At 45.1% G+C, this 21,639-nt stretch overlaps 1 protein-coding gene across 2 annotated transcripts in view; it reads left to right on the forward strand.

The window, feature by feature from the left end:
• The first annotated feature begins 544 nt into the window (after positions 1 to 544).
• Positions 545 to 21,639, forward strand: part of PAPSS2 (3'-phosphoadenosine 5'-phosphosulfate synthase 2) — a 65,684-nt gene continuing 44,589 nt past the window's right edge. For both annotated transcript variants that reach the window (XM_027596861.2, XM_027596862.2), the window contains exon 1: positions 545 to 799. In XM_027596861.2, coding sequence (XP_027452662.1) covers positions 773 to 799 — 27 coding nt within the window. In that variant the 5' untranslated portion in view covers positions 545 to 772. The remainder of the gene's footprint in view (positions 800 to 21,639) is intronic.

Consider the following 21,639-nt stretch of genomic DNA (forward strand, 5'->3'; position numbering starts at 1 on the left):
GGGCCTCAGCGGACCCACCTGTAACAGGCAGAAAATACCGCCAACTCAAAGGAGCGATCCCTTTAGCACCAGGCCTGGCTCAGGACGCGCAGGCGAGCAGCTGGCCCCTTATTTTGTCATCCCACGGGATGACGCTGGTGTGGAAAGCCTGGGTTTGAGGCCCCTCACTTAGAACATAACTTGGGAAAAGTCTGAAAGCCTCAGTTGCTTCGTTAGTAAGATGGGGAGAAAGTAGGCCCTGATGCCTTCGCGGGGACGCGGGGGCGCGGGAGGAGCGCACAACCCGGTGCGGACGCGGGGTCAATAACCTGAACCCCCGCCGTGGTTGCCCGCGAAGGCGAGCGGGCCGTCGGTGCACCCTGAGGACCCTGCCCACAGGCCCGTCCCGGAGGCCGGAATCCTTCCTGGAAGAGGCGCGGGGTGGGGAGGGAGGCGGGGGCGCGCCGGCACGGGGAGGGCCACCTCGACCCCCGCCTGGGGCGGGCGCGGCCGCTCGGGCGTGTAGGGGGCCGGGCCGGGAGCCGCCCGGGCGGTGGCCGGGTCCCTGGGGCTGGGCGCTGCTGGCGGAGCCGACGGGGCGGAGAGGAGCGCGGCGGGGGAGGAGTGGGAGGAGGGGGCCGGTCAAGGGAAGTGCGACGTGTCTGCGGGAGCCTTTTTATACCTCCTTCCCGGGAGTCGGGCCCCAGCAGCCGCCGCGCTTCCAGAGTGCCCGCACCTCCGCTCCCGGGAGTCGAGCTCCGAGTGTCCGCCGCTCAGCGTCCAGTCCGCCAGCATGTCGGGGATCAAGAAGCAGAAGACGGTAGGCTGCGGGCCGCCCGCCCCCACCCCGCCGCCGCTCCCGGGCACCGCGTCCCCCTCCCAGGGAGCGGGCGAGCAGCCGGGCGCGGAGGCTCCGGCGCCGGGAGGGGGGGAAGGAGGAGGGGGGAGCCGGGAGGGGGGACCCCGGGGCAGCCCTCGCGGGGCAGCCCCTCTCCGCCGGCGCCCCGGGGAACCTGCGCCGCTCGGGGTCGCCACGCCCGGGAGGGAGCTCCGGAGCGCGCAAGGCGGGTCCCGGCCGGGCCGGGGGCGGGGGGGGGGGGGGGGGGGTCAGGGACGGGAAATTTCCTCTCTTCCCCAAGAGCTTCCCCGGACCCGCCTTTCCCTCCGTGTGATCTCCGCGCCGCTCGAGTGGGTGGCCGAGAGCCGAGGCCGGTTCCGCCGGGTCTGGGCGCACGTCGGCGGCACTCCCTGGCTTTTGTCCATGCCACCCCCTCCAAGGGAACGTTAATGACAGACTTCGTGGAGGGAACAGCAGTTGCCCCCGCCGGCAGCCCTTAGCCCTCTCCCTTGTTCAGCAGCTCCCTGCTGGCAGCGGGCGGCACCTCGGGGTCCTCCCGGGGCTCCTCGGCTTGGTGGGTTAAGATGAGCCGGCTGTTGTGAGGAGGCGCAGTTTAATCCAGAAGTAATCTGGGCTAGCCCATTTATGGGAGATAGAGAGATTGTCAAAGAAAAGTTCCTTTCTCAGCAATAGGGGTATTTTTTTTTAAGCAGTCTCCACGCCCAACGTGAGCCCAAGGAGGGGCTCAAGTCACGACCCTGAGATCAAGACCTGAGCTGAGATCAGGAGTCGGTTGCTTAACCGACTGAGCCACCCAGGTGCCCCGAATAGGGGCTCCCACTAATTTTGCATCCTAAAAAATGGCAGCAGTAATCATTGACTCCACGTGGGAGGAGCCTTGCAGACAGCATTTGGTCCACACCGGAGGTGGTCTGCAAGCCCCGCTCAGATCCCAGCCGGCAGCCTGACTGCTGATGGTTCGACTTTACCACACTGCAAGCCTCAGGTTGTTTATGCTGGTTACTGAAAGGGTTGACCCCTCTCGTAGAATTAGACTTGAACTTGGCACATAGTAGGTGCTCAGTACATGTTTATTACTATTATTATGTAATGCTTATTACTGAACTGTCTTTGAGGTGTAGTCCTGGCCGGCTGGGAGGAGAGATGGCAAACCAGGAGTTGGGGGGAGGAGCCTGAAGGGGGGGCTAAGGCAGGGACTGCAGGTGTGGGCTTGAGCAGCAAGGGAAAGGCGGTGGGTGCTCTGTGGTTTCAGGGGACCACACTGGATCGCCAGGAAGGTCCAGGACGAAGGTGGCATCAACTTCAGCTGCCTTTTATAGAAGAGCGATTTTCAAGTGGGGAGACTCTCAGTATTGTAAGATTGTTAAAAATATTGTTAAGTGAAAATCATCTGTGTTTTATTCCTATCTAATTTGATTAACTTCTGTAAAATTCTAAATGGTATCTTTCACGTGACAAGCTGCTGTGGCACTTGATGGCTTTGCATATCAGTGGGGTTTTAGTTCTTCTCCGCCTGCTTCAAGAATTCCTTCCCAGTTCTTATAGGGAGCTTTGTCAAGCATTAGTAATGAAGGGACAGGTGGTCTTCCCCTTCAGGCCCCCAGTCAGCAGGCGCCCGGCAGTGAGGAAGGTCTGAGATCAGGGGGTTACAAACTGATCGCGGGCCCTGTGCAGTCAGAGACAGTGAGAAATTTGAGGGCCAGAGGCTTTGCTTTTTCTATTTACACATTTTAAACCTTACATTTTTTTGTTTGGGGTGTGCGTGTGTTCTGTGTAGGATTAAATTAACACCTGAAAAAGCTAGCAGGACCTCTGAACTTTTATTTAGCCAACATGATTATAATCCACGCACCAGCACAAATTCCAGAAGGGTCAGATAGAGGCAACTGGGTAAAGCAAGCCAGCTTTAAATGCATCCGAAATCTCCCAAGCTTTAAATGGTAACTCCACCTGTATTCTGAAACCTTGGCGGTCCACGACAAAATAGGTCCACACGTGTGGCCTCAGAGACAATCATTATTTGAGGAGTGGGTCTTACTGATCTAGGAAGCTATCCTAGAAGTGAGGCTGGGTGGCCTTTTTCAGAGACTCACAGGAATCATTACATTATTTTCTGCATTGTCCACAGAGGATGGTCAATGTACACCACAGTCTCTGCAGTAACTGCAAATATTTGTCGCGCCCCTACTGGGCGGGATGAATACATCTTTCCCAGGATTTTTTTTTTGCCACACTTTCTGGATGGGAGACTATAGGATGATTTTTCTCACGAGCTTGAGAAGAAAATGAAATGTTCTTTTATAAGGGAAGGTAGCACATTCCTTCCGTGCTAGGCATCCTTACCGTGAAAAGCAAAGACAGCCATGTGTCACATCCATCTCTCCCTCCCTTGACTTACCTCCAACTCTGGCCACCAGCATCCCACCTACACTCACACACACCCAGGAGAAGGAAGGAGGCAGTCAGCTTCCAGAGGACTAGAAAGAAAGGCAAAGAAAGGCCTGATTCTTTCTTCTTGCATCATTTCCAGGATTAGTATTTTTTCAAGGCAATGTTATGTTCAGACAATGTTATTATGTCCCAGAGACAGACAACCAATCTAAAAAAAGACAACTGAGATAGTAAAATATTTTCCAAAGGATCAAACAAGCCAGTTGGGAAGGAGTGAAGGAGTATTGGAACCTTAAAGCGATCCATAAATATAAGAGATTATTTGCCTTTTATTATTTTGCGTACAACACCACATTATTTTTCCAACGTTAGCTACTTTGGAAACTATTTGAAGGTTTGCCTCCCTAAGGCAAGACATGAATTTTCAGACGAGTATCCATTGGAAGGAAGGAGAGACCAGCACTACTTAGAGGCCACACTGTATTTCATTTCATCCGCACGGTGGCCTGCGCCCCACCAAACTGAGCCTCGTCTCTAGGGGAGGAGAATGCCAGGAGCAGCTCAGGATTTGGATGCAGGTCTGTCCGACTTCCAAGCTCATGCTCTTGCTCCTGCGGTATCTGTTTCAGGATGTAACCTCTGTGGTGCATTGTACCCATCTGTAAAATGGAGGTAAGGGAGCCCTTACAATGTTGTGAGGAGTCAGTAACTCCTAAAAAAAGTATCTCGCACAGTTCCAGGCCCCGAGTAAGTCCTTTGAACGTGGTAGCTGTTGTTACCACACTACGCTGTAGTGTAAAACGGTTCATCAAACAAGGAGCGGAAAGCACGGGTCATACCATTCTGAAAGCCGGGTAAATAAGAACCACCGGAATATTTAATAAGAGCAAACAGATGCAGAAGAATAGAAGTGATGATATGAACCCTCATTGTGAAAAGCTGGATAGAAGAGCCAGGCTGGTCGTGAGTTTGGACACACCAGAGTAACCCAGATATCAGCAAGATCTTGCCACCAACCTTGGCCAAGAAAGAAAGGGCTTCTATGCCTATGTCACTATTGGACTAACTTCTCTCCACCCTTCCTGTGCCTTCAACTGTTTCCAGATCTGCCTTAAAATTAGTCTTTGTCCAGTTCATGTTATTATCCCAGACTCATCTGTGTGGACTTTTACAGTTAAAGGTAAGTGCAGTTCACTGTGAGGTAGTTAGCTTTGTCTTTCATCACGTTTCTGTCCATGCACCGGACTCTGTGGTTTGCTTAGGGGATCATCAGGCCAAACTTGAACATGGGACTTCCAGGGAATGGGGACCTGGAGGGGAATCAATAATGTCGCTATCAGTCCTCTAGAAGACGGCTGTTTATCTTGAAATCTATCAGTAAATAGTCACGGGCACCGCTTAGTCTTGGTGAATTGTTCACACAACAGCTGAGATGACACCCATGCCCAGCAACCTGGCACAGACCCTCGTACACACTAGGTTGCACAAATGGCCACAGAATTCATTAAAGGATGAATGTGCTTGTAGGATCTAGATTTTTCTGAGATTTCCCCTTCTCCTTTTTCATCTGTCTGCTCTTGTGTGCTTGCTTATTTTTGCCTGGGTATTTGTCATTACCACTGAAAAATGACTTGCAGGAGTTCTTTGAGGCTTAGGATGAATGGCTTTTTTTAGGGGTAGAATTTGCTTTTGTTTCTGCCGCGTGTCTGGTGGCACCCCTAGTCTGGGACCACTTTGACCTAAATTTACCACTTTAAAGTGTTTTAGACAACCCAGGTGATGTGAATTTGAGTTGCAGTTTTGCACACAAGGGCCAGCTCTTGCAGACAAGTTCTCACACCCACCCTGCCTCCCCCTAGGAATACTTTTCAATGCCAAGGCAAATTGTCCTTGCAGTCTGTCCGTGTGGGAGGTGGGTTTATTTGGATGCACTCTTTTGTGTGGGGGATGACTCTTACGAGCTTCAGCTTAACTTGACATGGGCTTTTTTATTCTTCCCACGTGGGTATGTTCTGGGCTTCGATTTCTCTTTCAGCTCCCCGCGAGGCTATCGAAATTGTTCACACCTGCTCCTATCAGGCGAGAAGTGCCTCCCTGCTTGCTTACCTCTTAGGTCCCTACTTCCTTGCAGATTTTAACCTGGTAGTTTCTTTTTCTCTTGTCAGCTTTTGGTGTTTCTAATTAGATTATGTTATATTGTAACTTGAATTCCTTACTTGTTTGCATGGAAGGAAATGTATACAACCTAGACCATCACTGCTGGAAACAAAAATCTCTGCCTCTTTTTTTTTTTTTTTTTTTTGCTTATGTGTTATTTGTTTCAAGGGTACAGGTCTGTGATTCATCAGTCTTACACAATTCACAGCACTCACCACATCTGTCTCTTCTTGATTCCTGGGTATCATTAACATTTCATATCAAACCTTTACCTTCCCTACTTGTTACCGTTGTTATACAGGGAGCACTTTAAAAAGAAGTGCTTTAAAAACTTAAATCAGATTGCTAGTCAGAAATATTTAATTTAATTTAATCCTTTTTCCCTACAAAGTACTAATGTCGGGGTGGGGCTGCTTACCTTGTCTGGGTGGGCATCCTTTCAGATGTGCACCATCCGTCTCATCCTTAGTGTTGGTCCAGTTCAAGTGCATTCTGGTCTGAAAGGCCCCTTCTCACTTCTCCATGTCCTGTTCCTTGGGTACCCGGAGGTCACGGCTGCCCCAGCACAGTTCTGGGGCTAAGATCCTGACACTCTCCGCCACTCCCAGGAGTGTGGGAACCAGGCTCCTGCCCTGGTGTGACCATGCCGGCACTTTGAGGAGCTCTGGGGGCTGCTGGAATCTGTCTATGCCTCCTCTCCTCTGGGGTCCATCCAGGATCACAAGCACGCCCGGGGCCCCCTGCTTTCAGAGTCCCCAAAGCTACTGGGCCCCTCTCTCTGCGAGCCCAGCACCAGGCACAGGACACCACACCCTTTCTCAGACTCACACTGGTGTGTCAGCGCCCTTGGCCTTCAGTAAATATGAAATAAAAATTTCCAGCAAGGTCAATTAACAATAACATTGGATTTGTACAGCTTTGGTCTTCTTGTTCCTCTTTTCTGCCTTTTCGGTCGCCAAATATTTTTTTCAGCTTAGCATAAATTGGTGAACAAGATGGAACTAATTTTTTCTCTCCGTAAGGAACCACTGTCTTTAAAACTTGAACTGTAACTCTCCTCTGATAACACATGGTGACTTCTATCAGTTGGCTGAGGTGACTTCCTTTAAAACCTTTTCAGCAGCTCTTTCTGCATTTCAGATTTACTCTGGAAGTTGATTTTGCTATAACTGGTATTGAGAAAATATGACTGCAACATAAACATGGCGAACTCAGTCTGGCTAGCACCAGATAATTAACTTTTGGCAATAAAACTGTATAGCCTGTGACCTGTTATAAAGCTTTTCTAAAAATTGCATAAATATACTATATCAAATTCTACATCATTAAAGGTGATCATTTCTATGCCAGGTTAAGATTTGCTTTAAATATCTAGTTAACTGCCTTACATGTTTTGTTATGAAAAATACTGACATTTATCCACCAAGCGTCTATAGCCCATCTACTAATATTACAATTCTTTTTTTTTCTTTTAACGTATGCTAGGTTTGTGCTTTGAAAATCATTTGCAGACTTTAGTTAAGAGACCTGAATCACCTACGTTGAAGTCTGAGATGTTATCCCCATAACCTCATTCATCAACTCCCTCCCCAATCATCATTTATTTATGGAAAATTCATGCCTTCCCAATTTCTAGCAAAATCAGCAACCCAAGATATTGGCAATGATTTTTATTTATTTATTTGTTTAATTTTTAAGGATTTATTTACTTGAGAGAGAGAGAGAAAAAAATAGCATGAGAGGGGAGAGGGCCAGAGGGAGAAGCCGACTCCCTGCAGAACAGGGAGCCAGATGTGGGACTCGATCCCGGGATCATCAAGATCATGACCTGAGCTGAAGGCATTCGCTTAACCAACTGAGCCACCCAGGCATCCATTGGCGATGATTTTTATTTTCGTGTATTTCCTACTGTTAAAAACCTGGGGCGCCGGGGTGGCTCGGATGGTAAGGCATCGGCTCAGGTCATGATCCCAGGGTCCTGGGATGGAGTCCCGCCTCGGGCTCCCTGCTCCGCGGGAAGCCTGCTTCTCCCTCTGCTTCTCTCTCTCTCCCTCTGTCTCTCATGAATAAATAAATAAAATCTTAAAAAAAAACAAACAAACAAACCTGAATTCACTTTTTGGTCCTCCACTCCTGGTCCCGCTGTCCACTACTTTGTTTTCCTTAAGGTCTCTAAAACCTTTTCCCTTTTTAGTTCCTGTCAAGTCCTCACATCCTGTACTCCATTCACTCAACAAGTGTTTACTGAATAACCCGCCCAGGGTCTGGGCTTGCCGTAATTAACTAGAGCTACTAAAGCCTTGTATTTCCTAATTACAGTTTTTTAGTCCATTCAAACTCTGTCATTAAGTCTTTTCTAAACATAGCATTTACTTTTTCTAATTGTAACACCCCACCCACAACCTTTATATTCTTTCAACCTTCTGCCCAGTCAGTAAGTACTACAGCGCCCTGGGCCCAAATCCACAAAATTCCCCACTGACTTCTCATATAATTTTAAAATCCTTTTCTCTACTGAGCTACAATTTTAAAGATTATATTTACTTATTTGTCGGAGAGAGAGAGAGAGAGAGAGAGAGAGAGAGAGCGCACAAGTAGGCAGAGGGGCAGGCAGAGGGAGAAGAAGCAGGCTCTCTGCCGAGCAGGGAGCCCGATGCGGGACTCGATCCCAAGACTCCAGGATCATGACCTGAGCTGAAGGCAGACCCTTAACTGACTAAGCAACCCAGGCATCCCAGAATTTTAAATTATTTAATTCAGGTTGTTCTTTATTTTTATTTATTTATTTTTTAAGTAGGCTCCAGAGCCAGTGTGGAGCTCAGGGTGTGGCTTGAACTCATGACTGTGAGCTCGAGACCTGAACCGAGATCAAGAGACAGTTGCTTAACCAGGCTGTTCCTACTTTAGAAGAACCCTAGCATTTTAATCTCTGGAAGAAAAATTAAGAGCTCATCTTTATAAGCCCTGTGTAATTGCGATCGATACACAGCTTTTCAGAGCTTTCCAAGGCCCAGGGCCATCTTCCTGGCCAGCTGGTTGGTGATCCTACCATGAAGTTGGAACTCTGGTCCCCTCACTGCACCCCTACCACTTCTGTCTTTATCACATGCCCTTTGAAGGAGGCCCTACCCATTTCTTTCTACAGCTTTGTTTCTTCTTTTATTCACTGGGAAGTATTTGCCATAGATTAAAAAAGCACTCCCAAGCTGATTATCAATGAGTCATGATTACACCCTGATTTAGCTCTAGTGTTTTGTTTTGATCTTCTGGAGATAGAAAATACAGACCCAAGAGCAGGGTTCGCAAAATGTAAGTTTACCATTTTGAATTACTTTTTGATTGGCCAGCCCATTTCTCTTTAGCAAATTCAACCTACTCCCTCAACCTCACTCACTCTTCCTTAAGCCTTGTCAAACGGTTTAATCATTTTATCAAAAAAAAAAAAAAAAAGATGCCAGTGATTACATGGTGTGTAATGTAGATAAAATTATATTTGGTAGAAGTAGGACCTTGTCAGTTACACACTAAAACCTCAGTTCTTGTAGTTCTCGGAATTTCCATCTTAGCCTCAAAATCCATCCAGCTCCATTTATCCTAAGTTCATGAAGTTCCCTAAAGTCTATTATAATAATAATAAATGTACCTAGATCGCAGAGTCCTAATAGAGAGGGTCCGTTCCAAAATTATATGAGTAATTACAGCTCTTGGGCCATGGGGTCAATAATACAATAATGCTTTAAGAAGTTACTAAAAAATAAAAATTTTTATAGTCATCCATTGTATTGACATTAGCCATGTGAGTAAGAAGAGAGCTCCTAAAACGTTGACATTAGAATTCCACCTGAGGGATTTGCATATTTATCAGGAGTTTTGATTTTTAGAGCATGTTTTCTTATAAAATTCCTACTGTGTTGTGACTTGTTTATCTCCAGCAGTGAGCAGGTATGTGGCAGGCACTGTTCCAGGGGGTTCCTGTACATTGGCTCATTTAGGGCTCATCATCTCATGAAGCAAGCTTATGAACAAATAGAAGGGAACTCATTTAAATGAAAGAAGTCTTTAGAGAGTTACTCACAGGAGAAGCTAAAATCTTAGCTCCTCTGTGGTTAATAAGGTGTTTATTTCATAGAGGGAAGGAGACTTAAACACCAAGTAGCAAGCACAGCCGGATTAGGTAACTAAAACTGCTTCATTTGTAAAATATTTTGGCAGCTGCCTAGTGCTAATATGTCGAGATAATAGGAACGAGTTCTTTGTTTTTTTGTTTTTTTGTTTTTTTTTTTTTGAGAGAGCGTGTGCAAGCAGGGTGGGGGGCAGAGGGAGTGGGAGACACAAAGTCTCAAGCAGACTGCGCGCCCAGCGCCGAGCTCAAGGCAGGACTCGATCTCACTGTCCTGAGATCATGACCTGAGCTGAGACCAAGAGTCAGACGCTTGACTGAGCCGCCCAGGCGTCCCAATAATGAATTCTATTTAGGGCTATTCTCCAGCACTTCAGAAAAAAAAAAAAAAGAGGAAATGGCACACGATAGCAAATGTATGTTTACCTTCACACACTCCCCCCCCCCGCTTTCTGGTGACAGAAGGTGAATAATTGGAAAATGCATTTTCTTTGTTTTCAGACCCAACAAGTATGGGTAATAGTTTTTATTGCTCAGCCTTACCACTACGTCAGTATTCAGCAAACACAGACAGGATGCTTTGTTTCCACTAAAACTGCTAATACTCAAGCCAAGTAGTAAGTGTGATTTGTAGACGATAGAAGGAGACCAGGCCACCCATGCATTTTTCATACAATACAAATTTGACCCAAATGGAGGTCAAGGCTTACGGATGTTGGCAGCCAGATGGAGATGGCTTGGATTTCCCTAGGGACCAAGGAGGAGCTTGTAAAGACTGTGAGATTGTAAAAGACACCTTCCATGATGTTTGGAAGACACATTTTGGGGAGTGGTGGCATTAGCATGGAGGAGGGAGCAGTACTGAAGGATGTAATTCTGGGGGTGAGAGTGCAGTCCTCTACTGGAGATGGGGTTATGTTATTTCAACGAAGAGAGTAGTGTGGTGACAGTATAGAAACTCAGTTACGAGAAACCATATCTTCACCATGCCAGACATGTTGGATACGTGGTTTTGTCCAAAAGATGAGTTGTATCTGCACAGTCAGCCACTTTAATGAATGGAAAAATCTGGGTCATCAGGAATACCTGGTTTCTTCCATTTTTTTTTTTCAGTAATTGAGTCTACCTTTTTTTTTTTAAAGATTTTATTTATTTGAGAATGAAAGCACAAGTGAAGGGAGCAGCAGAGGGAGAGGGAGAAGCAGACTCCCCGCTGAGCAGGGAGCCCGCTGCAGGGCTTGATCCCACTGAGCAGGGGAGCGGAGCTCGATCCCAGGACCCTGAGATCACGACCTGAGCTGAAAGCAGATGCTTCACCCAGACACCCCGAGTCTGTGTTTTAACAAGCCTTTTAAACAGCACACTATGATACCAATTTTTGATTACAGTGTAAATCTCCCTCAGGGCTTGGAAGGATATCTTGTTGACCCAGCTGGGTTCCCTAAACAGACAGGAAGGGACAAGTACTTATTCAGGGACTTTCCACAGTGTCTTAGCTCACAGTAACCAATGAGGTGCCTGATGTTCTCAGCCATGGTCTGTAGTCCAGAACCCTAAGGCTTACAGAGGTCAAATACCTTGCCTTCTGATACAGCGCTGGAAGAGTCTGCCTCCGAAGCATGAATGTTGTTTTCAATCATTCTTTTTCTTTCCTTCATTAACGTAGTGGATATAATGGATGCGAAGACAATCAGCATGAAGATGATTATTCTGATTTAAACCTACCTTTAAATGTTGTCTTTGTGGATGCAGATGAAGGCAGGGAAGAAACTAAAAAGATGATGTAGTTGCCTTGAGATTGACTTTTTTCCTCCGTGGCTTTCTGGAATGTGGTATAATCTGTAGAAGATGTGGATTTTAGCAAATGCCGTTAAAAGGCAATAAATTTTAGTTTGGATGAGGCTCTTTGGCCAGTTTTGGGAACAGTGGTGTTTGGAATGAAACCCAGCATCTCGCTTTAACAACACAAAGCTTCAGTGTTCTAGCGGGTGAATGCACGCACTCAAGAAGAAGTGTCCTTAGAAATCATTGCAGTGACTTACATGTAACTCTAGATCTTGCCTTGTTCATTATGTGCGCACTGCACAGACAGGCATTCATCACCTCCCCGTTCCCAAAGCCCCACAAGCTCCACGCCTGTTCTCTGGATGTGCTAGAGGCTTTGCCAGCATTTCCACAGCTCAGCACAGAATTTTAATCTTTCATGATTCAGAGGACCCATATTCCTATGCACAGCTCCTTACCAGAACTGATTGTGAAAGTATCAAAAAATACAGAGGGTGGGGCGCCTGGGTGGCTCAGTTGGTTAAGCGACTGCCTTCGGCTCAGGTCATGATCCTGGAGTCCCGGGTTTGAGTCCCGCATCGGGCTTCCTGCTCAGTGGGGAGTCTGCTTCTCCCTCTGACCCTCTTCCCTCTCGTGCTCTCTCTCTCTCATTCTCTCTCTCTCTCTCAAATAAATAAAATCTTAAAAAAAAATACAGAGGGTGACAAAACACAGCCTACAGTGGACCGATTATGGGGCCAGTGTTCAGAAGGGCGTCTCAGACCTGCATCAAACCCTACAGCTGTGTGGTTTAGGGCATCTTCTGGATGCAGTTCCATGTTTGGGGGAGACACAATTTGCTGTGTGCTGTGTTTCCATGAGGGGGATTGTCACCTCCCTGAACTCTAGCGGGGCTCCTCTGGGTAATGCACAACCTTTTTCTTTCATCACGCTCGTCCTAGCTTCCCCGTAAACTCTTACCAGTGATCTAGCCACTCTCCAGAATGGGTAGTTACAGGTATTACATATCATAGGTGAGGACAGTAGAGAGATGGGGCCTTCTTGTGAGCCGGTGGAAGAGTAGCGACAAGCCCAATTTCCCAAGATCCCTAGTACCGCATTTTGTCCCCACACACGGGGAGGCTCAGGGGCATCTGAGTGATCCTTGAATGAAGGGCTTCTTCCTGAGATTGCACCCACCAATTGTGTGTCATGAGACACTATGTGGCCTCATTCCCATTGAGAGACCTAGTGCCGTAAATGTCCCAACACATGCATTGAGTGATTCAGCTAATTACATGTGTTTTTATATGTCTCTAAAAGACTAACACGTGATCCTTGAAATAGAGAAAGTTGTACATTCAAATGTTGCCAGTGTGTGCATGCGCACGTGCTCGCGTGTGCGTATGTTTATTTTAATAAGGGGACCTGGAAACTAAACCATTTCTCCACTGCTTATTCATCCTGGATTATGGTCTTATTTCCATGGAACATAAAACTCCTGAAGCTATGTCTCTTCATGGTACCATCCTGGTTGGCTTTGTGGAGAGTTGCCTATACCATGTGGAAATGGTAATTATCTAAAAAAGTTGATAGAGACAGAAGCTTGAGGAAAGAGATGGGTATGAGTTGAGATCTCTGGGGGGAGGCTTGACCCGGTGGGGGAAGAGTCAGAAGATTACGTCCCGGTGGCCCCAGATCCAGCCCCCTGCCTGTTTTGGTATGGCCTGTAAGCCGAGAACAGTGGTTACACATTTCCTTAAATGGTTGGGTAAAACAAAGGAGGAATTCAATTTCATGACGTGTGAAAAATACATGACATTCAAATTCCTGTGTCTATAAATAAAGCTTTATTGTAACTGGGCAGTGCCCATTTGTCTACACATTGTCCGTGACTGCTTTCAAGGGAGAGATGACTATTTGCAATAGACCCCATGGCCTATAAAGTTGAAAATATTTACTCTCTGACCCTTTTTTTTTTCTTGTAAAGATTTTATTTATTTCAGAGAGAAAAAGAGCAAGCATGAGAAGGGGGAGGGGCAGAGGGAGAAGCAAGCTCCCCGCTGAGCAGGGGAGGTTATTGTTCATTTATTACGACACATGATATTCTCCTTACAGAGAGCCATGGGAGAAATTTCCATCTGGTCTTAGTACCAGAAGGGTTCTATTTTTCTGAGGTGTTTGCTTGTTTCTTTGTGTTTGTTTTGTTTTGTTTTTGGCATAACTCTTTGGAAACTGGGAACTGTGTGACCATCCGGATTTTCCCCCTCAACACGCCTGCCATTGAACTCGGATGTGAATTTGCGGCCCACTGTCCATGGTTTGGCTCTAGCTTCAAGCTCGGTGCTGTGACACTTTATGTCCCTACACCGTTGTCTCTTTCTCATCCATTTCTGAATCATGAGATTTTGCTATGCTTTATGTACCTTACAAGTCACTGTACATTTTTTAAGGAACCATGCAGAAAATATTAAATTAAAAACAAGACACATTTATATTTTAGTTCCAGAAGATCACAGAGTTTTCCTTATGGTCCCACCTCAGAGAGCCCTTCACCTTCTCCCCATTTTTGTGTGACAGTCCAGGGCTCTGTGTCTGCAGGGCCTTAAACACCTGAAATGCTCAGTGGGTGCCCTGTGGTCTCGTTCTACCTTTCCTGGAGGCTTAAAGCCACTTAAGGATGGATGAAGACACAGATCAGAGGTTCTTCATCTAGAATCCAGAGAACTCAGAACAGTTGTGAACAAGGATGGGGAAATTTTTTTTTTTTTTTTTTTAAGAGAGAGCAGGGTGGGGGGTGGGTGGCAGGGAGGGTCAGAGGGAGAAGGAAAGAGAGCATCTCAAGCAGACTCTGCCCTGAGTGCGGTGCCCGCTAGAGTTCTGTCCCACGACCCTGAGATCGTGACCTGAGCTGAAATCTAGAGTCCAACGCTCAACCCACTGAGCCACCCAGGCGTCCCAGATTTTGTTTAATTTTTTAAGGCCCCATTCAAATGGATCACTTAAAGGACTCGACCTATGGTGCCCTCTTGGAGCATTGATTCTGGCTGTCATCATTCAGTGTCACCCCTTTCTTCCATAAAACAAGGAGTGTACATGTCCTTATATGGAAATCCTCTTGGCTTTTGCCACATCAACTCTTCATATTTTCTAGTGAGAAATGAAAACCCTACCACTTTCACACTCTGATTTGTAGTTCGTAGTAAAGAGATTTGAGTCTCTGCATTTTCAGAGCTTGACGTGGATGCATTTCATAAGTTTGGAATTGGATAAAAAGAACCACCACCACCAGAGGTTAATGGCCTGATACCTTTCATGTGGTTCTGTGCCTCGAATGGTTCTGTTGTTGTTTTGATTAATCAAGAATATTTATTGTTCATGTACAGGGAAGCCAAGCGTCATTGAGAATATTGTTCTCTGCTAATATCTAGGTGTTAAAAATCCCTGGTTAGAATTCTCTGCATACTTGCCTGTGTTTTGTTTTATTTTAAAGATTTTATTTACTTAATTGACACAGAGAGAGACAGAGAGCACAAGCAGGGGGAGAGGGAGAAGCAGACTCCCCACTGAGCAGGGAGCCCGATGTGGGGCTCAATCCCAGGACCCCGGGATCATGACCTGAGCCAAAGGCAGTTGCTTAACCGACTGAGCCACCCAGGCACGCCCCCACTTGTCTGTGTTTTACGCGTCTTGTGTTCCATTCATTACACGGGTTCTGCATGCTTCCCTTAATTGTGTGAGACCTGAGTGGGAGCTTAGGGACTATCTGTCTTGTCCAGAATTTTTCAATCCTGCTAAGCCTCACAAAATATTGACTGGACCCCACTCCCAGAGAATCGGATCGAATTGGTCTGTGTTGGTTTCTTTAAAAGCCAGCTAGAAGTTTCCTCAGTTCTTCCTGGCTAGAGAACCATGGTCTAGCCTGATTTCTTCCCTGTACAGGTGTGAACCATTGCAATGTGCCCGAGGACTGCCAGCTAACCAGTAAGCTGGTTTTCTCCACTTTGGGATGCTACTTGCCCTTTTTGGATTTTTTTTTTTTTCCCCAGAAATGTTAGGCCATTTCCCAGCTAAGGCAGACTTCTGTGATTGCTGCATTCCTCACGGAATGTTTAAAATTAAATATTGCAACTGGAATGTTTAAAAGCTTGCCAGGCTTGTCCTGTTTTGCCATTACCTAATGAGCAGACAACTTTCTGGAAAAACCTGGAGAGCATTCTTTTAGTCAGCTGTTCTTGGCGGTGGTGACTATTTAGCCTTGGAGATGTGCCCCATTCTCCTATCACAATCGAGAAGGTGGCCCGTTTGTGTAAGTGGCTTGTGATTCTTGATAATGTAAGTTTCCAGTCCTCACTGTTGAACCTAGTATGTTCTGATGGGAACAAATCTAAAAGAATTCCTTTGTCACATTTGATAGATTTGAGTATCTGGAACCCAGATTAGAAGAGCTCTCCAAAAATGCCTTTGCTTTGTGAGTTGTTGGTGTAAATTTAGCATTTCTGGGGGAAATGTGGAAGTGCCTCCTGGGCAGAAATGCCATCCCTTTATGTATTTCGTGCCTAGCACTTAAGATTATTTAGACTGAATCAAATTAATTTATAACCAAGCCTTTTCCCCCCCGTTGTGACTTTTCTTGCCTCCGTTTTTCTGGTTATGGGGTTTTTAAAAACATTTAACTTAATTTTATTATGTTAGTCACCATACAGTACATCATTAGTTTTTGATGTAGTAGTGTTCTATGATTTATCGTTTGTGTATAACACCCAGGTGATAGGTATTAAGGAGGGCACGTATTGCATGGCTATGGGTTTTTGATCAACTTTATCTCATTAGGCTTAAGGATGGCATGTATTGCATGGTTATGGGTTTTTGATCAACTTTATCTCATTAGGTTTAAGGAGGGCACATATTGCATGGTTATGAGTTTTTGATCAACTTTACTTATCTCATTAGGTTTAAAAATTAATAAGTTGCCGTATCCAGCACTTAACTTCCCAGAGATTATTCATTCTTAATGCAGTACATAAAAGAACAAGTAGACATTTAATACAGATATTTAGGCTTAAAGAGATTAGATGACTCAAGCTCATGGCAGTTCTTAAGTTAATGGTAGGCTTTGTGTTTTCCAGTTGGTTTCTTTAGGATGGCACCTTTCCTTCTGTCTTATTTTGAAGTAAATTTGGTTACAACTGGTTTGAAAACTATGTGCCCACATATATTAAGCATAAAAGAAATTAAAAATTATCCTTTTACTCTCATTCTCCTATACAACCATCAGGAGGAAAACCAAATTTCACCTATAGCGGCTCGGGAGACCTTGGGATCAAAAATGGCAGAGAACAGGGGCACCTGGCTGGCTCAGTTGGTGGAGCATACGACTCTTGATCTCAGGGTCATGAATTCAAGCTCCACGTTGGCGTAGAGCTTACTTAAAAAAAAAAGAAATGGCTTGACATCTTAGAAGCAGGGTAAATAAGAATAGGGAATGCTCCAGGCTGCCTCACCAGCCTGTGCAGAACCAGCAGGGAGAGATGCCAAGTGAATTTCCTCAAGAAAGCTCTTTGTGCCTCTTTTGGACCATCTTCATTTTCATAGGTGATATAATTTCAAGATTTTGTAGAGTAGAACCTCTTTATCAAGTTACGACTAGAGGCCTATCTGCTATCTCTTTATAGGAAAACAACATTAGCTCTATAAGGTTTATGTTATTGCCTCCATGTGGACTATACCTAGAACCAACCTATATCTAAGGCTGATTGATTCCAGGTCTGCCTGCCAAGGATGGAGATAAAAAAAAAATGTGATCACAAAGTTGAGATAATAATCATTTTATTTAGCTATACTTAGCCTTATGAATAAAGATAACATTTTAATGTATGTTTTGAGAACTTATTTTGAAAAGAAATGATTTGGTGAAGCGAAGATTTAAGCATAAGAGAATAAAATCATAAAGCTACAAGAAGAAAACATGGATCTATTATAGTCTCATAACCTGGAAGACCTTTCTAAGCATGACGCAAACTCAGATCATCACACACACACACACGCGCACACACACACACACATGTACAAATACAGGTCAATATAAAACCATTTTTAAAATTATATGCCAACTTTTTTTTTTTTAATTAAAACAAAGTCAAAAGATAACAGCCAGGGTGGGGGGAATTTGTAACTCATAAGAGACGTAGGGCTGTTTTCCAATATATAGATAGCACTCCTACCAAAAAGAAAAATCAGCGATCAGCAGAAAAAAATGTGGTGAAAGAATATGAAATCCACAGAAAAAGAAATACAGATGGCTCTCAAACATATGAAAAGGCACTCGATCTCATTCATTAGGAGAAATACAAAGTAAAAGTATGAGATTTAATTTTTCACCTATCAGCTTGGCATAGGTAAAAACTGAAGGCGACATGTGTTGGCAAGAATATGAGGAAACAAGCGTTCTCATACGTTGCTAGTAGAGGTGTATACTGCTACAGTTATCGTAGAGATGTTTGGAAATATCTGTCAGAATTAAAATAGAGCATATTTTTTGAGCTAGGAAGTCAAATTCTAGAACTTTTTTCCAGAGAGATCTTGCAAATGGGAAAGATAATATATGTGCAGTGATATTCTTGGCAGCATTTTGTAATAAAGAGTTGAAAACAAGCTAAGTATCAATCCATGGAAAGATTGTATTTGTACATACTCAGTACTAGTTTGTTATATAGTTAAGACCTGTAATTTTATCCCACTTGCCACCTAATGAGTTAGGTTGTCATAGTTTCAAGGCAGAAAACATAAGACCCGTGGGTTAGGGACAAAGGACTTTATTACTCATAGCATAGTAAGCATTAGGAACATTAGTATGTATATTGGTTTCTCTTGCCCCCTCTCCCATGGGGGTGAGTGACATGGTTGCATCTTGATGGATACATGCAGAAGCAGTGAGTTACATTACAGGAGAGGAACTCTAAGCTTAGGGAACCTGAACCTTTTAATAATTGGCAATAGGCAGGCTGGCCCTTTGCTCTGGATGGAGATGCTCTCTATAATCCAAGGCGATTCCCTCTACAAACATCCTTGAAAAGATAGTCTGGAATAAACATTAGTTAGCACCCCGCTCACATGATGTGCAGAGACATAAGAGACCCACGGGGAATTATTTATCTCTTACTTATTTGTAAACTTGGACACGCATATACACATATGAGGTTTGAAGGCTATTAGTAACTCCTGATACTTTGAGGCTTTCAGAAGCTAAGTTGCGTAGAGAGTGAACTCATTGGTCGTATTAGTAAGCGTGGGTCCGATGTCACCTAATTGTGCTTAGATCAAGGTCATTATGGCCACAAACTCCACCCTTGGCTCTGGTCCACTCTCTGCAGGGCACGTCATTGGTCTGGAAAAGCCCCAGCTGAGAGAGAGAGCATGAATGAACCAGCACAAGCCATTCTTCACTAGTATAGCAAACAGCAGTAGTCGCCTCCTTGGGCACGTGTGGTACTCTCAGATTTGGGAATTAGACCCACTCATTTCTTTAGCAGTAGAGTGAGCCTTCCTTTGGTCTCATGCAGCTCAGTTTCACACTGAAATTAATTTTAGACCTGTGCTATGCAAGTCTGAATTGAAAATGGGCAGGAGTGGGTGGGGGGTGGTGGCTTTCTTGGTTTTGGCACCTGGATAACAAAGTACCCCGGGAACAAGCTGTCATTCATCAGTGGAATACACTGGATTTCTGTCTTGCGGTTCGGAGTGGGCCAGAAGGAGTCACGGTGGAGGAATGCGTTAGCACCCTGTTAGTCGGCTCCGTGCCCCTCCTGAGTTGCCCTGAATGCCCTGTATTCTGCTCCAGCAGCAATGGTCCATATTTTTAAACTTTATGGAAGGGTAATATACATACAGAAAAATATATAAATTTTTACCTGTACTGCCCAGTGGATTTTCATAAACACACCTGTGTAACCAGCACCTAGACTGAGAAACAGATGCTAACCAATTTCCAGAAGCTCCTTCCAGTCACTGATTCTCTCTCCTAAGGTCACCAGGGGATTAGTTTTGCTTGGTTTTGAACTTTATATACATGGAATTGTATATGATGTATTCTTCTATGTCTGGCTTCTTGTGCGCCAAGTTACATTTGTGAGGATCATGCATTCTGTTTGTGTGTGGCTGGTATTTGTCCATTCTCAGTGCTGTGTCACAGTGATTCTCAACCAGGGATGAGTGAGCATTAGGGCGTTGACAATGTCTGGAGACATTATCTGGTTGTTACAACTGGGAATAGGGGGAAGGTCGCTGCTAACCATCCCAAAATGCATGGGACAGTCCCCCATGACAAAAAATCCATAGTGCCAAGGTGGAGAAAGCCTACTGTATACTATTCCATTGTGTGAACATACCACAATTGATTTACCCACACATTTCTTAGAGCCTCAGCTTCACATTCAGGGGCATTGTATAGCCCAGCCCTGGCTTTGAAATCCTTGAGACCACGCTCCCCACAGTCTCATCAAAATAAAGACACTATCAAACAGGCGATGTTTTGCACTTAGGATAAATGTTAGAGTCAAGATGAATTATTGTGTGTAGTCTTAGTCACCAACAAAAATTGTGTATTTTGGAGCCACTACAAGAATTGGAAGAGATTCTGAGTGAATGAAATAGGCTAACTCAGCGTTGTCATCAAACAATGAACATGTGGAAGGACGTCCTTGAATACAGCTTTCTTGAAGCATAATCTACATATTATCAAACTCATCCGATTTAAGGATTCAATGATGTACAATTCAGAGGTTCCTAGGAAACTTAACCGAGTTGTGCACTCATTATTACCATCTGATTTTAGAACATGTCCGTCACACCCAAAAGATTTCCTTGTGCCACTCTTGTTCTCACCCTGAGTCCCAAGAACCAACAGTCTACTTTCCACCTCCAAATATTTTCCTTTTCTGCATGTTTGCTAGAACTGGAATCATATAATCTGTGGTGTTTTCTGTCTAGCTTCCTTCACTTCGTAAAACGTTTCCGAGGTCCATCTGTGTTGTAGCAGGTGTCACTCGTTCTTTTTTATGGCCGAATAGTATTACATTGTGTTGGATGTAGCACGTGCGTATTTGCAAGTTGGTGGACATTTGGGTTGTTTTCCAGTTGCAGGCTATGGTGAAAAGTGGACATGTAGTATTTTGAAGTATAGCGAGGTAAATGACTAACACAGGTAGGCTTTTGAGGATAATTTACACAATTAAAAAACGGAAGCGAAAAGACCAGGGGATGATACAAAGAGCATCGGGCTAACACGGAAAAGAGACTTCTGACATTTACCTCTGTAGACCCTAGCATTTTTGAAGGCATTTTACAACCAAATTGCAGGGGCAGCAAAACTCCGCCTTAAAGGGAAGGAAAATATAGAACTGATTGCACTAAGAGAAGTCATTAAACACGCCATGCTTTTTAAATTACATTTCTATCGCATCAATTAAAAGAAATTCAAGTTTATGTCTTTATCCAGGTTCAACACATGCCCAATATGAAAGAAAAAAAGAAAAGGAAGAAAGAAAAGAGAGAGAGAGAAAAGAAAGAAAAGAGAGAGGGGGGAGGGAGGGAGGAGGGCTCGGGAGGGGAGGGAGAAATGAAGCAGAAACTAAACCTTGGGCATCTGATCCAGGTTTCCATTTTGATACAGGATCTTCCGTTAAAGATCTCTGTTTGCTTAGGGTTTGCTGGGGCAGCTCGTTTCTGTGGGTCTACAGAGGAGCAAAGCGTAACGCCCCACCCTGTCCCCAGGTCTTGCCCACACAACTCAACAAAGGGACAGCTTGTGAGGAAGGTACACAGAATCCCGTCAGCTCGGCCTTGAGGCTGATTTTTCCAGTTGAACCAAGAAGACCCTTGTGTTTTGGGCACAGTTAATCACCAGCATTCGAACAAGGCATCTTTATGATGTCCTGCGAAAGGATTTCCTAGGGCTGCAAAACCACCTTCACTTAGTGGGGATTGTTCTCCATCCTGGGGCCAGAACTTGCTGATGAGGTCCTTAGGATGGAAAGCATATGCTGGATAATCACGCAGGATATTTGTATTCGAGGAAAGTTACAAAGCATGGCACCTAAAAAGACGTTTGCAAAAGAAATGAAACACTGAAAGCAAGCATGAAGGGGTGAAGAACGATTGTGCTGCCATCCACATCAGGCCGGCCCGCCGGGTGAGGCTGTTGCTGATGGTGTTGGTGCTAGAAGATGCGCAGAGCTGAGGGGTGGGATGGGGTTGGCGGGGGGCGGGGGGTTGGCTCTGCAGGGCTCCCTCTCGGCAGGCAAGAGGAGGGGTGTGCATGTCCTCAGGAGAAGGAGGAGGGACCTAGAAGACAAGCATGGTCAGATTGCGA

Source organism: Zalophus californianus, chromosome 15, assembly GCF_009762305.2.
Source record: "Zalophus californianus isolate mZalCal1 chromosome 15, mZalCal1.pri.v2, whole genome shotgun sequence".
In the NCBI taxonomy this organism is placed as follows: domain Eukaryota; kingdom Metazoa; phylum Chordata; class Mammalia; order Carnivora; family Otariidae; genus Zalophus; species Zalophus californianus.